The following is a 15,323-nucleotide window of genomic DNA, read 5'->3' on the forward strand; positions in this document are numbered from 1 at the left end:
TTAAGTTGAGCCTGAGAGAGCAGCCTTGAGCTGAGCGTCAGCATCTACTGAGCAGGCAACAATGACATCAGAGAGAGAGAGAGAGAGAGAGCGAGAGAGAGAGGGGAAGAGAGTTGGGGGAGGGAAGGCGAGAGTAAGAGGGAGAGAAAAATGCTGTAATCCAGCAGGCTCACTAGGTTCAAATGGAGACAGATTTATAAAAGCTCCATCTTGCTCGTTTCTCTTCATTCTCTCTGAGCAACCAGATGCTACAATAGACAAGTATGGATATCTGATGCCTGACTCACTTCTGAGTTTTATATGAACCCTCTGACCGGCTCCTGAGTGACCTCTTTGTGCTCTGCACCGCACGTGCACGATGAGAGAACCCTGATGCAAGAACGGACTGTACTAAAGACAATAAGCAAATATGAAAAACTGCTTTTGGAACAGGGATTTCATCCCAGATTGTTGATAAAAAGTTAGTTGAAATATTTGTTCCATCCTGTGTGTGCAGTGATTCAGCAGGTCCACCACAGCCCAGTCATCTGGCTCTGTGGGACTGGAGCCACGGGTCTGATTAATCGCAGATGTAGAAACATGCAGCATCAAGATTCCTTTGGAGACATCCCAAGGTTATTTGACCCACGACCAAAAATCCCCTTCGTCAGATCCAATTCCTCTACTTTGTTCTGGGAAGGGTTCGTACTATAACTTTGTTTGTGTGACATTTCAGTGATTTGTTTTCCCGATGAAAGATGAGGCACAGACTGAGAACAGTTTAAACAGTGTGTGCACAGCCTGCCAGTATTCTTGCTACATCCTGGAGACGCTGCACGACAGGAACTCGTGAGGTTCGCTTCTAGCTAAACAACCAAAGCAAGATTGAATAAGGATTAGGTTTAGATTTCATGGCAGTTAGCTGACGCTGCACAGAGAGCAGAGGTAAATAGTTGGGAAGTGTCAAAGATATGTAAATCAAACTTTAGCTTTAGCTGAATAGACAAGAGTTGAAGGATAATACGTTGATGTGATAGTATTTTGCATTACAACTATACTTAAAATCTGTGTGAATTAAGCACCTGTACAATATGTTTGCTCACAGCCCTGATCAGCTGAGTTGTGATCTATATGTGCACAAAGTGCGCACTCTAGTGGCTAAAGCAGGGAGAAGCTGGATCTCACTACAAACAATCCAGATGAAAAACATCAGATGAGCAATGCATATTCTATGTGTGTGCACTTTAAGGAATCCCAATCAAACTGTTTAATAATTTACATTGTAATAATGCCATTTCATAATGACATCATCAAGATGTCATTTATATAATATGACTTATGATTGGTTAATCTAAATGATCTGTAGATTGTCTCTTCTTAGTTGCAATTGGCTATATAGTGATGTCAATATTTCCCTATTCACTTCTACTGAATGATCATAAAATAAAATATTGATCATAACATATTTTTCAATCTATACAAGCTTATGGTCGGGTTTATATTCTGATAGGATGCAGAGATAACTCCATTCAGCTTCTTTGCAACTTCTTTACAAAGTCACTTATATCATATGATGGTGAATCAGTTCAATAAATATATATATTGGTTTGGATTGTTGGTTGAGAAAAACCTGACGTGTGAAAAAATAGCTATTAACTATTAAAGAAAACAGTTTGCTCTCTTTAATAATTTATCGAACATTCTTTGTCACTTTTTGACAGATGTTCATTCCCTTATATGTATTTTTTATTTGATTAATGTATGTTTTTTAAAAAGTCCAGTAAATCGATTTTTTTGTATACTAATTGGGAAAAAAGTCTATCAAATGAAAATGTGTATGTGTATACAATAACAATGTAGAATGCATAGTGAACTCTATATGGATTTAAGCACAAGCCATTACAATCATTTATATTCAACAGAAAGTCAGTGATTTCACAGAGAACTATATCGTTTTTTAACAGCATTTATTTAGCTTTCTCCATACAATACATTTAATGTACAACAGCACATACTGTATTCTGAAATAACTCTCAGTATAAAATAGGGCTTCTACAATCAAGGTACAGTCATAAAATGCTCTGAGGGACATGACGACAACGGCAACAGTAAAACACCTTCATATAAAGCACAGGATATTGAGATAAGTGATTGTATTTGCCGAGTTGCTGCTGTAGGAAGCAGAACTTCAGACCACACCTCTCAGAGCATCCGACATCCTGCAAGAACCCGTTTATATATATATATTCTTTTTTTGTTAGATTTTTTTCTTTCTCTTGCTTCTGGTTTCACAACTGAGGAGATTCCAAATGATCAATGCATAATAATATGAGTAATTCCGACTGCTGAAAATATAATTTTTGGTAACATGAGGATAAATCAGGCCTTGTTTTGGATACTGAATATATACCAAGGTCGAAGCATACACAGTATTATGACTGCTAATCAAGCCTATTTATATATTGAAGTATGTTTGTGACTGTAGCTGTAAAGACAGATTGCTCATCAGTGTTTTCCTGACACCCAACACTTAAAAACAGCAAAAGTATACTTTACTATCATCACCGAAGCCACAAGAGAACTCAGCTTATTTCAACATGGCAAACATCAGCCAATTATAGGTTGTTTTTAAAAAGGATTTCATATCGGCATGTGTGCATCAGAGCATGTGTGGGCCTATATAGTGTCTATAAATGTGTCTCTAAATAGAATACACGTAACATTGACCAGCCTTTGTGTTAGTTTGTTATCATGTAGTGCTTCAGGTGCTGAATATACATATTATATAAAATATCCAATTGGTATGAGCGAACGCCTGCGTACGAGGGAACGTAAAAAGAGAAGTGTCGGACTGGGCGGCCAAACAAACGTCAGGAGAGAGAAAGGAGAGATTTGTCTCAAGTCTTGAGGTAAGCAATGTGTTTTAGTATAATGCCCTACAGACAATCATACAGTTACAATCATTAATTCTCTATATACAAACTTCCTGATTTACATACACTGTACTGCTCCTCAGTTTAAAATTTAATAAAACTAAACGCAAGATCGTATCTGTGGTGCAACTTTTTAGAGCGAGGAGGGAAATCCGTTCCATGAGGCGGGTGATGACAACGAACATTATGGCTATTGAAGATGGCCCGTTCTCTCTTGCATACGTCACACATACTATCAAAGATCTACAACAGTGCAAATTTTCCTGATCAATCAAAACACTTGCAAACAATTGGCAAAAGTACATCAGCTCGTTTTTCGAAGTTAAATGTCGGAGATGGCAAAGAACGATTATCGGAGTAGATGTTGACATTGAGAATTTACATGCCTGTGTTTTTTTATGTATATATCCATTAGGCCTGCATGTTTTAAGGGGTCACAACAACTCTGTTAACTGCGTCACATGAATGGAGGAAGTCTACTGTGGCACGATGGCTCAAATGAAAGAAAAAAAAAGGGGAAAAAAAAGGGGAAAAAAAAGGACTGACGAGCATTCTACCCCGCACGGCTCCGCTGGATGTAGGCACCGTTTTTTTTTTTTTACCGTCACCTTCTTAGAAGACAAGGTCAGGCCTATCCCACATCTCTGCAGAACATACACTGTGCCACCTAAACAAGTGTCTACTGGAGGAGGCTTCATGAAAATATGAAATGAATGTGCTATAGTAGTAACAGTTTGCGCACTCACTGACACTACAGACTGTAACTGAGACATGACATCAACAAGCTTTTTACGAAGAGGAGGAGGCTATAGTATGCTACAGTACTAGTGCTACCTGAACATGCTACAGATTGAGACTACGATGATGGGGGGAGGTTTCACGTCAGCACACAGCAGTGACCAGCTTTGCAGAGCAGCTCGATCCATTCTCGGCCACAGAGCCACTGAGACTAGCTGGGTCCGGAGAACAACATCTGTTTTTGTTCTTTTAAAGCAAACCAATGAATGTGTTAACAATTTTTCTTCAGCAATGCTATGTACCATTTTTCAAAAATGAAAAAAAAGTACCGTCTTTGCAGCTGGATGGAGCGAGTACTTAGGAAAGCTGGCTTATTGTGTGCAGAGGAAAGCACCCCATTTGTAGTCAGTTCCTGTCATACAACACACACACACACACACATCGTACACACACACGCTTGCACACAAACCCTGAAGTTAGGAACGATTTCTATCGTCACACAGCACTATCGTTTTGATTATCATTGAGTAAGAGCTGGGATTGCATACTGTACCATACATCTCCTTGGAGAGGCACCCTTCATCAATATCAGCTCATCCATCTGACACCACATTCACACACACACACACACACACACACACGCACGCACACTCATACACACAAATAAACTTTTATTAAACTGGTCAAAAAAATTACAATCACATGCTTTGTAACGGAATGTAGAGAAAGCTCATACCAGACCTTTGACTTCAGCTGGGACCAAGCCAAGCACACTGACTCTGTTATGAAGTGTCTCCTTGGCTTCAACCAAGATTTTAGTCAGAAGACTTTCAGATGTCCTGCTGGAATTTAACAGTGTTAAAAACCCTTCACACGGACACTCAGCCATCAGTTTCATAACAAAAAATCTGAAGTAGAACTGTATAATGGTGACATTACGACAGCTGTCCCTTCAGAAAGGACAAGAATAGTTATTTTCTTAAATTATTTAAAATATATCCCCCCATATTAAGTGGGAGCTCTGGACCTAGTCTATCACGCCTCTAGCAACAGACACAATGAGCACACCAACAACTGGGTACACCACCACACATCTGGACTGAGCATTCTTTCTTGTGTATCTTTCATATAATGTGTATCTCATTCACACTGGTAGAGAATGCAAAGTGATTAGACCTTCAAAGCAAGCTGCATTCAACGCCTACTGTTAGGGTTAGGGTTAGGGTTAGGGTTAGGGTTTCTGAAAACAGCGTAAACCTGCAGTTTCTGTTACCTGCACAAAAGCTTCTGCAACCTCTCTGGGTTAGCTACCTGCCGCTCCCCGACTCATGCTGAGAGAAAACTTGCTTGTGTTTGCTCTATCGAAGGGCTTGAACCTGATACATATCTTTATCTTAGTTTAGTTAACAGGGCACGCAACAAAACGCCAAACAACGCTGCTCTCTGTTGCATTACGGGCCGTTAGCATGCTCATGTGATGGAGCGGGATCTTGGGAGTAGGACAGACAGCTAAGCCTTTCAAAAAGGCCACTTGTTGCCTTGTCCCAGCCTCTGTACTGCCAACATAACCTGACTGAGAGATCCTTGTTTTGGACTTCTAGGCAGGTCGAGTTTCACCACGAGAATTTGGCTAAAATCCACAGAAAAGTGCAAATATTCACTTTCTTGTTGTTTTTGTGACACATTGTGTTTCTGACCTTTTTAAGCTCTTTATATTCAACTGTTCTCTGTTTAAAAAAAATAAATTAATAAAAAAACAAATATAACTCTGAAAGACCCCCCCCCCAAAGCATAATCTGATCAAAGTGCAACACCCCAGCAGCAAGGGAAAGAGTGGAAGTGTTTGAAAAAAGGTTCAGATAGCAGGGCCTAGATCAGGGTCTGGTGGGGTTCTCTTAGCTCTCGGAGTAAGCCACTCGCAATTACACTAATAGATATACCCACACGCAGGATTGCTCACACACACGCACATTCACACAAAGTCAAGCTTAGATGAGTCTGGCCTCTCCCTCCATGTCTGGTGGTAGATCACACACTCCTGTGAAGTGCATCTCCTTTCCCTTGCTTCCCGCCGTGGCTCTGGCCCCTCGCTCCCCCAGGCTGGGAGAAGGCTGTTGGGCCTGAGGGTCTGACGACGTCCCGCGGGGGATTCCAACTGCCTGCCTCTCTTTCAGGAAGACCTCTAGTCGACGTAGCATCTGCTTGGGATTCTTTTTGGCAAACAGCTCCACTTCTAAAGGGTTAGAAAACACAGAAACTGTGGGACTCCTGCCGGGATGACAATCTGTGTTTGGCTGCGTTTCTCAGAGTTCAATGCATATCAATGTGACTCATGTTTTAAAGAAAGGATTGGAAATAGAAGCACTTATTAGAAAATATTTTTCCTGCTTTATGACAAGCTAACCAGCTGCCGTCTACAACTTCATATGTAAGTTCATAGCCTGATTACAGATACAGTTGGTAAAGACAATGGGCCCTTTACCATTGTGTGACTCACAATAGACTTCCCACAGTTTGGTTATAGATTTATGGGTGCTTACTCATAGTTGAAACAATCTGCCATTTCCTCTACCTTTTAGTACAAAGCCAGAGTCAGCAATGGTCTTCTGTTGGGTCTTCCACAGTTGGTACAGGTGCAGGTACGTGGCAACGTAGAACTCATTCAGTACACCAACCACCTGCTGACGTCGATTGCACTCCCTGTTTGAACCAAACACAGAGAGCGGAGCATTTGGCGTGAAGAGATTCAGATTGAAGCTACACGGTAAACCGGACACACACTTCAGAAGATGTGGTAAAACAATAGCTGGGGAGCGGTGACTCACTTGGACAAGGCCTCCTCTCTGAGTACTTGTAGAGCAATGCGGGTCATGTTGATTGACATCACACTAAATGGAAAGTTCTGAAGTAGAGAGAATACACAAGGGAACTTAGGTCCACAGAGACTACATACAAAGGTCACAGGAGAAGTCATGTCTGGTTTTGGCTCTAGTTCCCTCTGCAGGGAGACCAAAGGTCAGGGTCAGCAACAAAGCAGCATGCCTCACGAATGAGTGGACTTTAATAGTGAAACCGTATCCCTGAATCAGTTGCCCAAAGTTAAACTAATCTCCATTTAATACAACACATTCAGACATGCACACAATGACAGATGGCATGAATGAACTGCCTAACTGCCTTACAGGAGAGTCTTTATGATCTTGCGATACCTGTGTAGGGTGCTGTGATAATTTGTAGATGTCTCGAGCCAGAGGCAGAGTCTCTGGGTCCATCACAAAGTAAAGAGTGTGCATCAGTCCCAGGAAACCGGTGCCACGTAGGTCAGTGGCCGGGTCTGTACCTGCACATACAGAAACAGCAAGAAGATGATACAACAATTTGTTTGAATTTGTCCTTGTTTGGTGTTATGAACTGTAAGTAATTCTACATACAGATCCTTTGCTAATAACAATTACTACTTATGACATACTATTTTCCATGAGCACCCACAGACCTGATGTGCTGTATTTATAGTGAAGGAGGGTTCATAGTCTCACCCTGAAAGCCGATGTTTTCCCAGTGTGGCCCGTAGCGAGGACAGTCCAGCCTGCTGCCAATCAGCCGCTTATAAATGCTCTGCAGGACACGCATATGGACTGTTTGGCTGTTGTCCACATGGCCTAGAGAAACACACACATAAATATGCAAAAGCAAAATCAGTGATTTGGTAAAGAAACCTTTGAGTTTGATATGTGGAAGGACTATTACAGGCCCTCGAACACACACTCACATTGTGCGATGGCAAAGACCAGATCTCGCTCCTCCAGGAGTTCCCGGTGCAGTCGTGGAGGTCCAAAGAGGAAGTGAGTGATAGCAGCCAGACCTGTCCTGCGAATGGTTGGCTGGATGTTCTTCTACAGATGGAACAGACAGCAAAAATACATGACCGCTTTAAAATTACAGTTCACTAGTTAGCTATCAGGGCAATTCTTAGGCGAAACCACAACTAATTCATTAGATTGTTGAATGTACAGTTTATTGATCTATCTGAGGGTGTCTCCTGCTGTTAGAGGCTACAACCGTTCAAGGACATTTATCTCTCTCACTCACTCACTTCATTCATCACACTAAAACAAACCCAAGTCTTTATTTGATTCAAATTTGGTTCTGATTTGCTTTGAATTTGTTATGCAAACTCCACTTCCTCCACCTGCTTCACAATAAAATGCTTGCAGCTGTTCCCTTTCCATCCCCAGGAAGCTTTAACACAAAAAAGTTGTTTCACAGATAAAAATAATGGAAATGTCCACCATCACATTCTCTGATATCATTTGAGACTTGACATTATTATACTAACAGTTATCATCTTTTAATTTAAGGAATGACGCATTTCTTACAAGCAAGTCCCCAAGGTCAGTTGTCTGGAAGTACTGCAAGGCTTCATTGAAGGAGATGAGCGGGGTTGGGTTTGAGTCCTCAGTGAGAGCTGAGGGAATATTACATTAAGTTATTCTTTCAGATCATCAGATCACAGACAAAACAAAACCACAAAGGTCATCTGTTTATTTCGATGCCTACAGGGGAAACAGCGAGATGCACCTGACCTGGTTGAACGTTCTCCAGAGCCTCCCACTCCTCTCTGGCCTTTTCCAACTCCACATTTTCCTCTGTTGAGAGAATCAAGAAGGTGAGAAAACTAATCAATCTATAGTTTCACATGTCGTCTACACGCACACTCATTTCACCAGCTACAACACTGAAAGAGGATGAGCATCTACTTAGATATTGAGCTATAGAACAATGGCTGACACCCAGTTCATTCTCAGACAGAAATCCTTCCTCTCCAAGACCTTCATAATTCAGGCAACCAGTGAGACTCTATTCTTCCTCTGAGCAGACAACCTTCGCTCCTGAGGGAGGCTTTAGTTGCCACAGCCGCCTGGTATCTAGGATACACTCACAAATTCCTGTGGGAAGAGGATGCGAGACTAAAGAGAGGCTGTGTGAGAGTATGTGTGTTACCTGTGGGATCAGGCTGGTCCCCTCCAGCCGCCAGGGTCTGCAGTAGACCATTCTGCTTCAGTGCTGAAATCTGGACAATAATCACAAAATGAGTCACCTTATATGAGGGTCGTGTTGGTTTAAGTGAAAGACTGAGAATAAAATGAAAATTACCGGCAGGGATCTGAGTGGTGCGCTACCGTTCGTGTGGTCTTTGACATTATGACCAATAATCAGTCCATTCATGACCTGTCAAGTCAAAAAGGTAAGTTAAGGTAAATGAAAAAGAAAAAAATTGATTGATGGAACAATGGATCAATGAGAGGTGATTTTAGTTGTACTCACAGGCTTATGATTGGAGTGTCCATTGGTGATCTCCTCGAATGGTTTACATTCACAGGACAAACCATTCAGACCCTAGCAGCCACAGAGAGCAGATGCATCAGACATGTAGACAATGTAAAAATAGTTCAGCTTGTACTCCTTTTAAAACAGGTAATCCATCATGACTGCACAGTGCTCCCCATCGTACGCTTCTTTTTCAACTTTGGAATTTCATTCATTAAAGCAGACTACAGATAGACAGGTGAAAATTAAACCTGATTAAGTTAGTGGAGTAACATAATACAGATGCTTCTGTACTGGTGCACTGCATGGTAGTAGGAAAAGTCGTATTTGATAAGCTAATTCAGATTTTGCAACAATATGGAAAAGACTTCAAAAGACTTTGAAGAAGACGTATTGTTGGCAGGAGTTTCAGTCACATAGATCCTCAACAGGCCAATGTTTCAGTAGGAGCACTGACTTAATTGACATCTGCATTTAGATCTATGGGACACAGATGTCAGTAAATAGATTCGGAAATTGTGGTAGACACTGCTCACATTTGATGACTGTGATGCTCGTGCATTTGAGAGACATGTAAGGAAAAGCAGATGAGCATCTCTTCCTCGGGTGAATGTCAATGCAGGAAGTGATCAGATCAGCAGGAACAGCCCGTCTCCAGTTATACAGACAGACATGCTATGGTAGAGCTGCAGTGTAAAAACCTCTCATTACAAAGATGATCACACATGAGCGCTCAGTGGTTGCAAAAACCAGAGGCACTGGTCTACAGCGATGTGGAGAAAGGTGATATGGTCAGATGAGTCATCCTTCTCCATGATCTCCACAAGTGGGTGCGTGCTTGTGTGGCTTACACTAAGAGCAGGGTTTCGGTAGGTTTCACTAAGATACAATGAAAGAGGTTTTAAGACGATAAGGGATGAACTTTAAGACCAATGCCAGGTACAACAAACACAAAGGAATACTTAGAGTTCTAGAATTATTTCCATTTCACCATAACTGAAGACGGTAGTCAGGTAGAGACTAGCCCTTGAAACAACATGTTATCTAACAAACTACAGGCAAAGACAGAAGGTCTCCAATAGTCTTTTCCACAGCTAAGCCCAGTGATTTGAGATATATTCGGTTTAATGTTGGTCTTGTTTGTAGTTTTATTACAATGTGCTAATATTTCTATCACTGGCAAATAATTAAATCACAGAAACATAAAAAACTTAGCAGGCAAAACCTTTCTCTGAAAAAAAAGCTAGTCTTACAGCATGATGCAGGTAGCATTAAATGAACAGTAACATAATCATGACTTACCTCAATGTATTTAAGACCTAGTGTTTAATATTTAATATTTAAGACATATTTTAGGCCTTGAATTATTGAGTTTTAGACTTTTGAAGACCCTGCAAGAAGCTCTACAGGCCTGAATGCCTGGCCCATGAACTGAGGGGATCCAGCGGTTCTGTTATGCTGTGGGGGACATTTTACTGTCATGGATTGATTCCACTTGTCCCCAGCTAAGGGAGACTTTGTGACAGACCTCTCCGACACCACCACCACCACCACCACCACCACCAAGACACCAATTGATGGAGGAGTGGTGTTCAGATATTTGCAGCAAGGTGTACTATAAAGCTGTTCTGGTTAAACATTTTGATCCAACCCCTTGCTAAGACACTTCAAGTTGGGTTCTCCTTTAATTTGTCACCTGTCTGTACTACTCTGTACCAACTGCTTACAAAAAGAACAATACACAAGGCTAGAGGCCAGAGAGCAAGAGGTAATGTTATGGCTAGGATGCCAAGCTGTGGATAAGAGAAATGCCTTGTCAGCTGCTGCCAGGGAAAAATGCCAAACAAGCCTGACCAGAGATTACAGGTAAAGTGGAGGGGGAACTGTTGACCTAAAGCCTTAACTTAAAAACATGTGAAAGAACCTTAAACAGAGGTGAAGAGCTGGAACATTTATCCCTGAGGGTAAGTGGACAGAGAGTGCTTACTTCCATTTTGTCATATTGCTGTGGAATGAGATTAAATGGTTAAAAGTAAAATAATGTTACCTCAGTATGTGATGTGACATCAATGTCTTCTTCCATTGCATACGAGTGTGTTGGCTGGCGGGCGTGTTCCTGATTGTAGCCTCTACAGACTTCTGAAGTCATGGATTGAGATGCACTGAGGAGCGGATGCAAGGACCACCATGGTTTCTGTCGTGCACCTTTGCAGTGACTGCAAGTATCTAAGCTTTTCTAGATTTCTACTCATACACACAGAGAACTCAACGTCCACAGTCATCAGTATGATCTCACAAACTGTCAGTGGCAACAGAAATCCACGTTGTGCACATCATCTTCTGTGTGATAGCGGTGATTGTGTGTTGTTGATGGGAGCCTTGTTGGATTAGCTACTCCGAATTGTAACCTTGAATGAGAGGGATGTGCAGGTATCCGTCTACAAGAGCTGATGGGAGGAAATGGATATCCATCAATACACAAGTTTCCTCCTTCCTCTTCCCCACAGATCTGCTTGGCTGGTGGGTTCACTCCTCAGCCCTATCAGAGGTGCACAGAGGCTGGATGATGACATTGCTTTTCAGGGCTGGGTTCTCCCTGTCCCAGACTCTTCATTACTTTGGCACTCAAGATAAATCCAGTATGCACTGAGAGCTACTAGTGCAGGTGCAGATTAGGTTTCTTGCACCGAAGCTGTGTTATGTCTTCAGCCTCATATGAAATGGCAGCACAAGACCAAAGTAAGAGCTCCAGGTGTCCAGTAAGATGTGGGTCATGGATAGAGTTCTTGTACGGCTGGAGTCCTTAGAAGGGGCTGTCATATGTTCTCAATATCTGAAATCTAGAACAAAAAACGTATTAACTACACAAAATTAATAAACATCATATCAAAAAGTACCTACCTGGTACATGGTGCTGCAAGGAGCAAAAATATTGGTTCAATAATAATAATATGAAATAACAATCGAGCTGTAGAAATGTATCACATACGTTGACTTTGCACAGTAAGATAATGAGAGTAAGTTTTATAACGATGGCCCAGTTCAGATCGATCAAGTTTCCCAGTCATGCCAGTGAGCCAGCAGAGCACTCATGTTTAATGTTATGTTGCACCTGTGGTTTTCCGTTACAATGAGAAAAAATGTCTCCTGTAACTAAGGTTTATTAGCTGAATCACCTCAAAATGTTGACCCTTGTAATAATGTTTTAGTGTTATTTTTGGGCAGAGCAACCTAAATGTAGAAATTGAATACGTACAATTACTCAAGTAATGTGCTTGACTTACAATATGAGGTACTTGTGTCAAAAATAGCAAGAATCTGATTGTGCAGCCTCTTAAATCTGTATTGTCTAGTTTATGTATATGTCTACAGCTGCTTTTATCTGGATAGAAGACTCGTAACTTGGTACTCACACTTAACTTTATGTCCCTGACAGTAGTAAAGGTATGTATTTGTGAAATTTGAATACTGATACTTATAACCAAATAATCACATTTGTGGCCAAAAAATGTAATATATATATATATATATCAAAGAAATTATATCTTTTTAATTATACTTGGGACTGAATTATTTCACCGAATGCACTAGACTTTAACCAAAGTGGCAATACAATAAAACATTCCAACTTTCATATGGACGAACACTTCCTGGCAGAAGATTGCTTTTTGGCCCATCACTGCTTTTATCAGGCCATGCTGCATTATACTTCTAATAAACTACAATACAGTTTGTTATCATATTGATTTACCAATGAAGACACAACTTATGGAGTCTGATGCATTGTTATAGAATAAAGTAGCCAATAGAAGGAACTATTTCAAAAATGAGCTCCAACAATGATGATGATGATTAAACATAAACAGTAATAATTCAATCATACAGCTGTTCTAGATTCAGAGGGTTGGTTTTTCCTGCATTGAGCACTTTTATTTTTCATTACCTTGGTACTTTCATTAAAGTGCCATCTACAATGCATGGATTTTTCTTGCAAAGTAACAGTTTTCTAGATCTGATCTTTCTTCTTTTACTCAAGTAAATACTTAACATACTTGCACTTGCGTTACAGTAAAGTACTGCAGAGTACATGCACAGCGTGGAGACAAAATACCGATAATACAAGTCTTTGTTTAGAGAGATGACAGCGGTCTCCTGTCACACACACCGCTGCTTTGACAGCTCCAGCCTCACATCAGCTAGCTAACCTGATCTGCAGCAGCTAGCATGCTAGCAGCCCCGCAGGCACAAAGACGCCGCTTCGCTCCGGCTCGACCGGAGGATGCTACACCCGCATACAGCGCGCCCGGGACGGCCTAGATACACCTGCAGCCGGCGAGGAGGAAAATGGCACGAATACCATTCAGAGCTAAGTAGTTTACCTGGTTAGCCTGAGAATAGCCAGCTGTCAGGCTAACTAACGGGCTAACCCGGTAGCTTCTGCTGAAGTGTAACGGGGATGGAGTCAGGTCCCTGAACGCAGCACACGGATAAATCTGCGTTTGTGTGAACCGCGAATTAAACACAACAGTGAACGTGACGTGCAGCCGCCTGTTGTGCGACTGAAGCGTTTTTATGAAGCGTTTTTAAAAGTACCTCAGTTTCTGATTGTTTCTCCCTCCAATCTCAGCTTCCCTTCCCCCGTCCAGTGGCCACGGTATTTGCAAGTGCATCCTGGGACTTGTGGTTTCCTGTCGGACTGGAGCTTCATTACGTCATTTCTCTCTCCCTCTCTCCCTCTCTCTCTCTCTCTCTCTCCCTGACATTTTCTTTTTTGACTGCACCCATTCACAAAGCTTTGACATTGTTTATTGCTCCCTGGTATGAAGGACAAAACATTTATATGAATCAAGAATCCATACAATTTGAGATGGAAAAAAAGGTATTTTTGTTCTTACCCAGAGGTTTTCATGTATTAATTTATTTCTACATTCATTTATTTATTAATTCACATACATGTATTTCTTTACTTATTTCTAATTTTAGTTTTTTATTTATTTTGTATTCATTTCATTTATTTCTATATTTATTTCTGCAATTCTATGCTTATTCATTTATTTATTTATATATGTATGTCTGTGTTTCTATCATTATTAAGGCCCGAGAACTGACAGGCACTGACAGACCGTGAGGCCCTATTGAAATTGTAAGGATTATTATTATTATTTTTCAGGGAAATGAATTTTGAGGGCTTTACCATGCTCAAATTCTTACCAAAATTTGCAAAAAATTAGGAAGTGCTGAAAATGTACATATTCTGGAGGAATTTTCAAGGGTCGTGGCAAAATGGCTCAATGGTGCCCCCGAGACCCCTGGAACACGTTCACATTGACCGATCTTCACAAAAATCGATACACAGGTGTATCATGACCAGAAAAAACAAAAAGGCTGGAGGTGCATTTGAATTTTTTTCTAGGCAAAAGGCAAAACGCATGCAACGCTTCAAAATGCATGTGCTCAGGCCCGCTCAGTGCTGCTTTGCAGTCCTAGAAATTTTAGAAATTGTATTTTATAGTTGGTACTTTCCAGGGTTGAGCAATCCTGGTTTTAGTATATATTTGATTTCATATAGGTAATATCTAAGAGCTACAACAGTCGTCAATAATTTGGTTGACAGAACATTTCTGATTGAACAACTGATCGATCATCTCTGGAAAAAGTGCCAAAAAACGTAAAGGTACAAGTTTAAAAAATGTTAAACTATGATTAACTGAATATCTCTGGGTTGTGGATGGTTGATCCAATAAAACAAGACATTTGAAGGAGAAATGATTTGCTCATCACTGACAACAAAGTAGTTCAGATGTGGGGGGACAGATGCACCAATTATTACACAAATGATGCTATAATGTGATCATGGACCATATGACGGTGGATTGTGAATCAGAGATCGTGGATCCATTTTTCTAATTGTATTATTGTAATGTGTGGTCATGCTTCAATTTCTGTCATCTTTAAGATCATTGTCCCCTCAGCAGTCAGAATTTTTAAACCAGCTCTAGCCTGGGTGTATGGCACACACACATTTTAATATATTTTAGTATTTAAACAAAGGACTAATGGATGTTTAACGCTCTTTTTATGTGTTGTTAGGATGTATATGGGTTGTGTGTGACTACTGTTCGCAAATAAATGGCCCCTCGTTATTAAAAAAAAATTTCAGGCAAATTAATTGGCTTTTTGAGGGCTTTAACTTTCTCAAATTCTTACCAACATTTTTCAGAAATTATTATTATTATTTTTTTGGATTATAGATACTGGATGATTTAACATGCTTTAAAAACCTGTTGTTAGAGAATAACCCAGTAGTTTCCAACCTTGGCTTCTGACGCCTTACAAGAATCACAG

General features: G+C 40.7%; 1 protein-coding gene across 1 annotated transcript; it reads right to left on the minus strand.

Annotated features, from left to right (window-relative positions):
- Positions 1-3,435: 3,435 nt before the first annotated feature.
- elmod3 (ELMO/CED-12 domain containing 3) lies at positions 3,436-13,637 on the minus strand. The gene is made up of 13 exons (XM_061071851.1): positions 13,572-13,637; positions 11,026-11,818; positions 8,976-9,047; positions 8,805-8,879; positions 8,652-8,721; positions 8,234-8,296; positions 8,027-8,115; positions 7,420-7,543; positions 7,187-7,309; positions 6,860-6,990; positions 6,476-6,552; positions 6,223-6,350; positions 3,436-5,883 (listed from the first exon to the last, which is right to left on the minus strand). Exons 2-13 carry the CDS (start codon positions 11,125-11,127, stop codon positions 5,639-5,641), a joined length of 1,299 nt encoding a protein of 432 aa, XP_060927834.1. The 5' UTR covers positions 11,128-11,818; positions 13,572-13,637; the 3' UTR covers positions 3,436-5,638.
- Positions 13,638-15,323: the final 1,686 nt, after the last annotated feature.

The sequence above is a fragment of the Limanda limanda genome, chromosome 5 (genome assembly GCF_963576545.1).
Source record: "Limanda limanda chromosome 5, fLimLim1.1, whole genome shotgun sequence".
In the NCBI taxonomy this organism is placed as follows: domain Eukaryota; kingdom Metazoa; phylum Chordata; class Actinopteri; order Pleuronectiformes; family Pleuronectidae; genus Limanda; species Limanda limanda.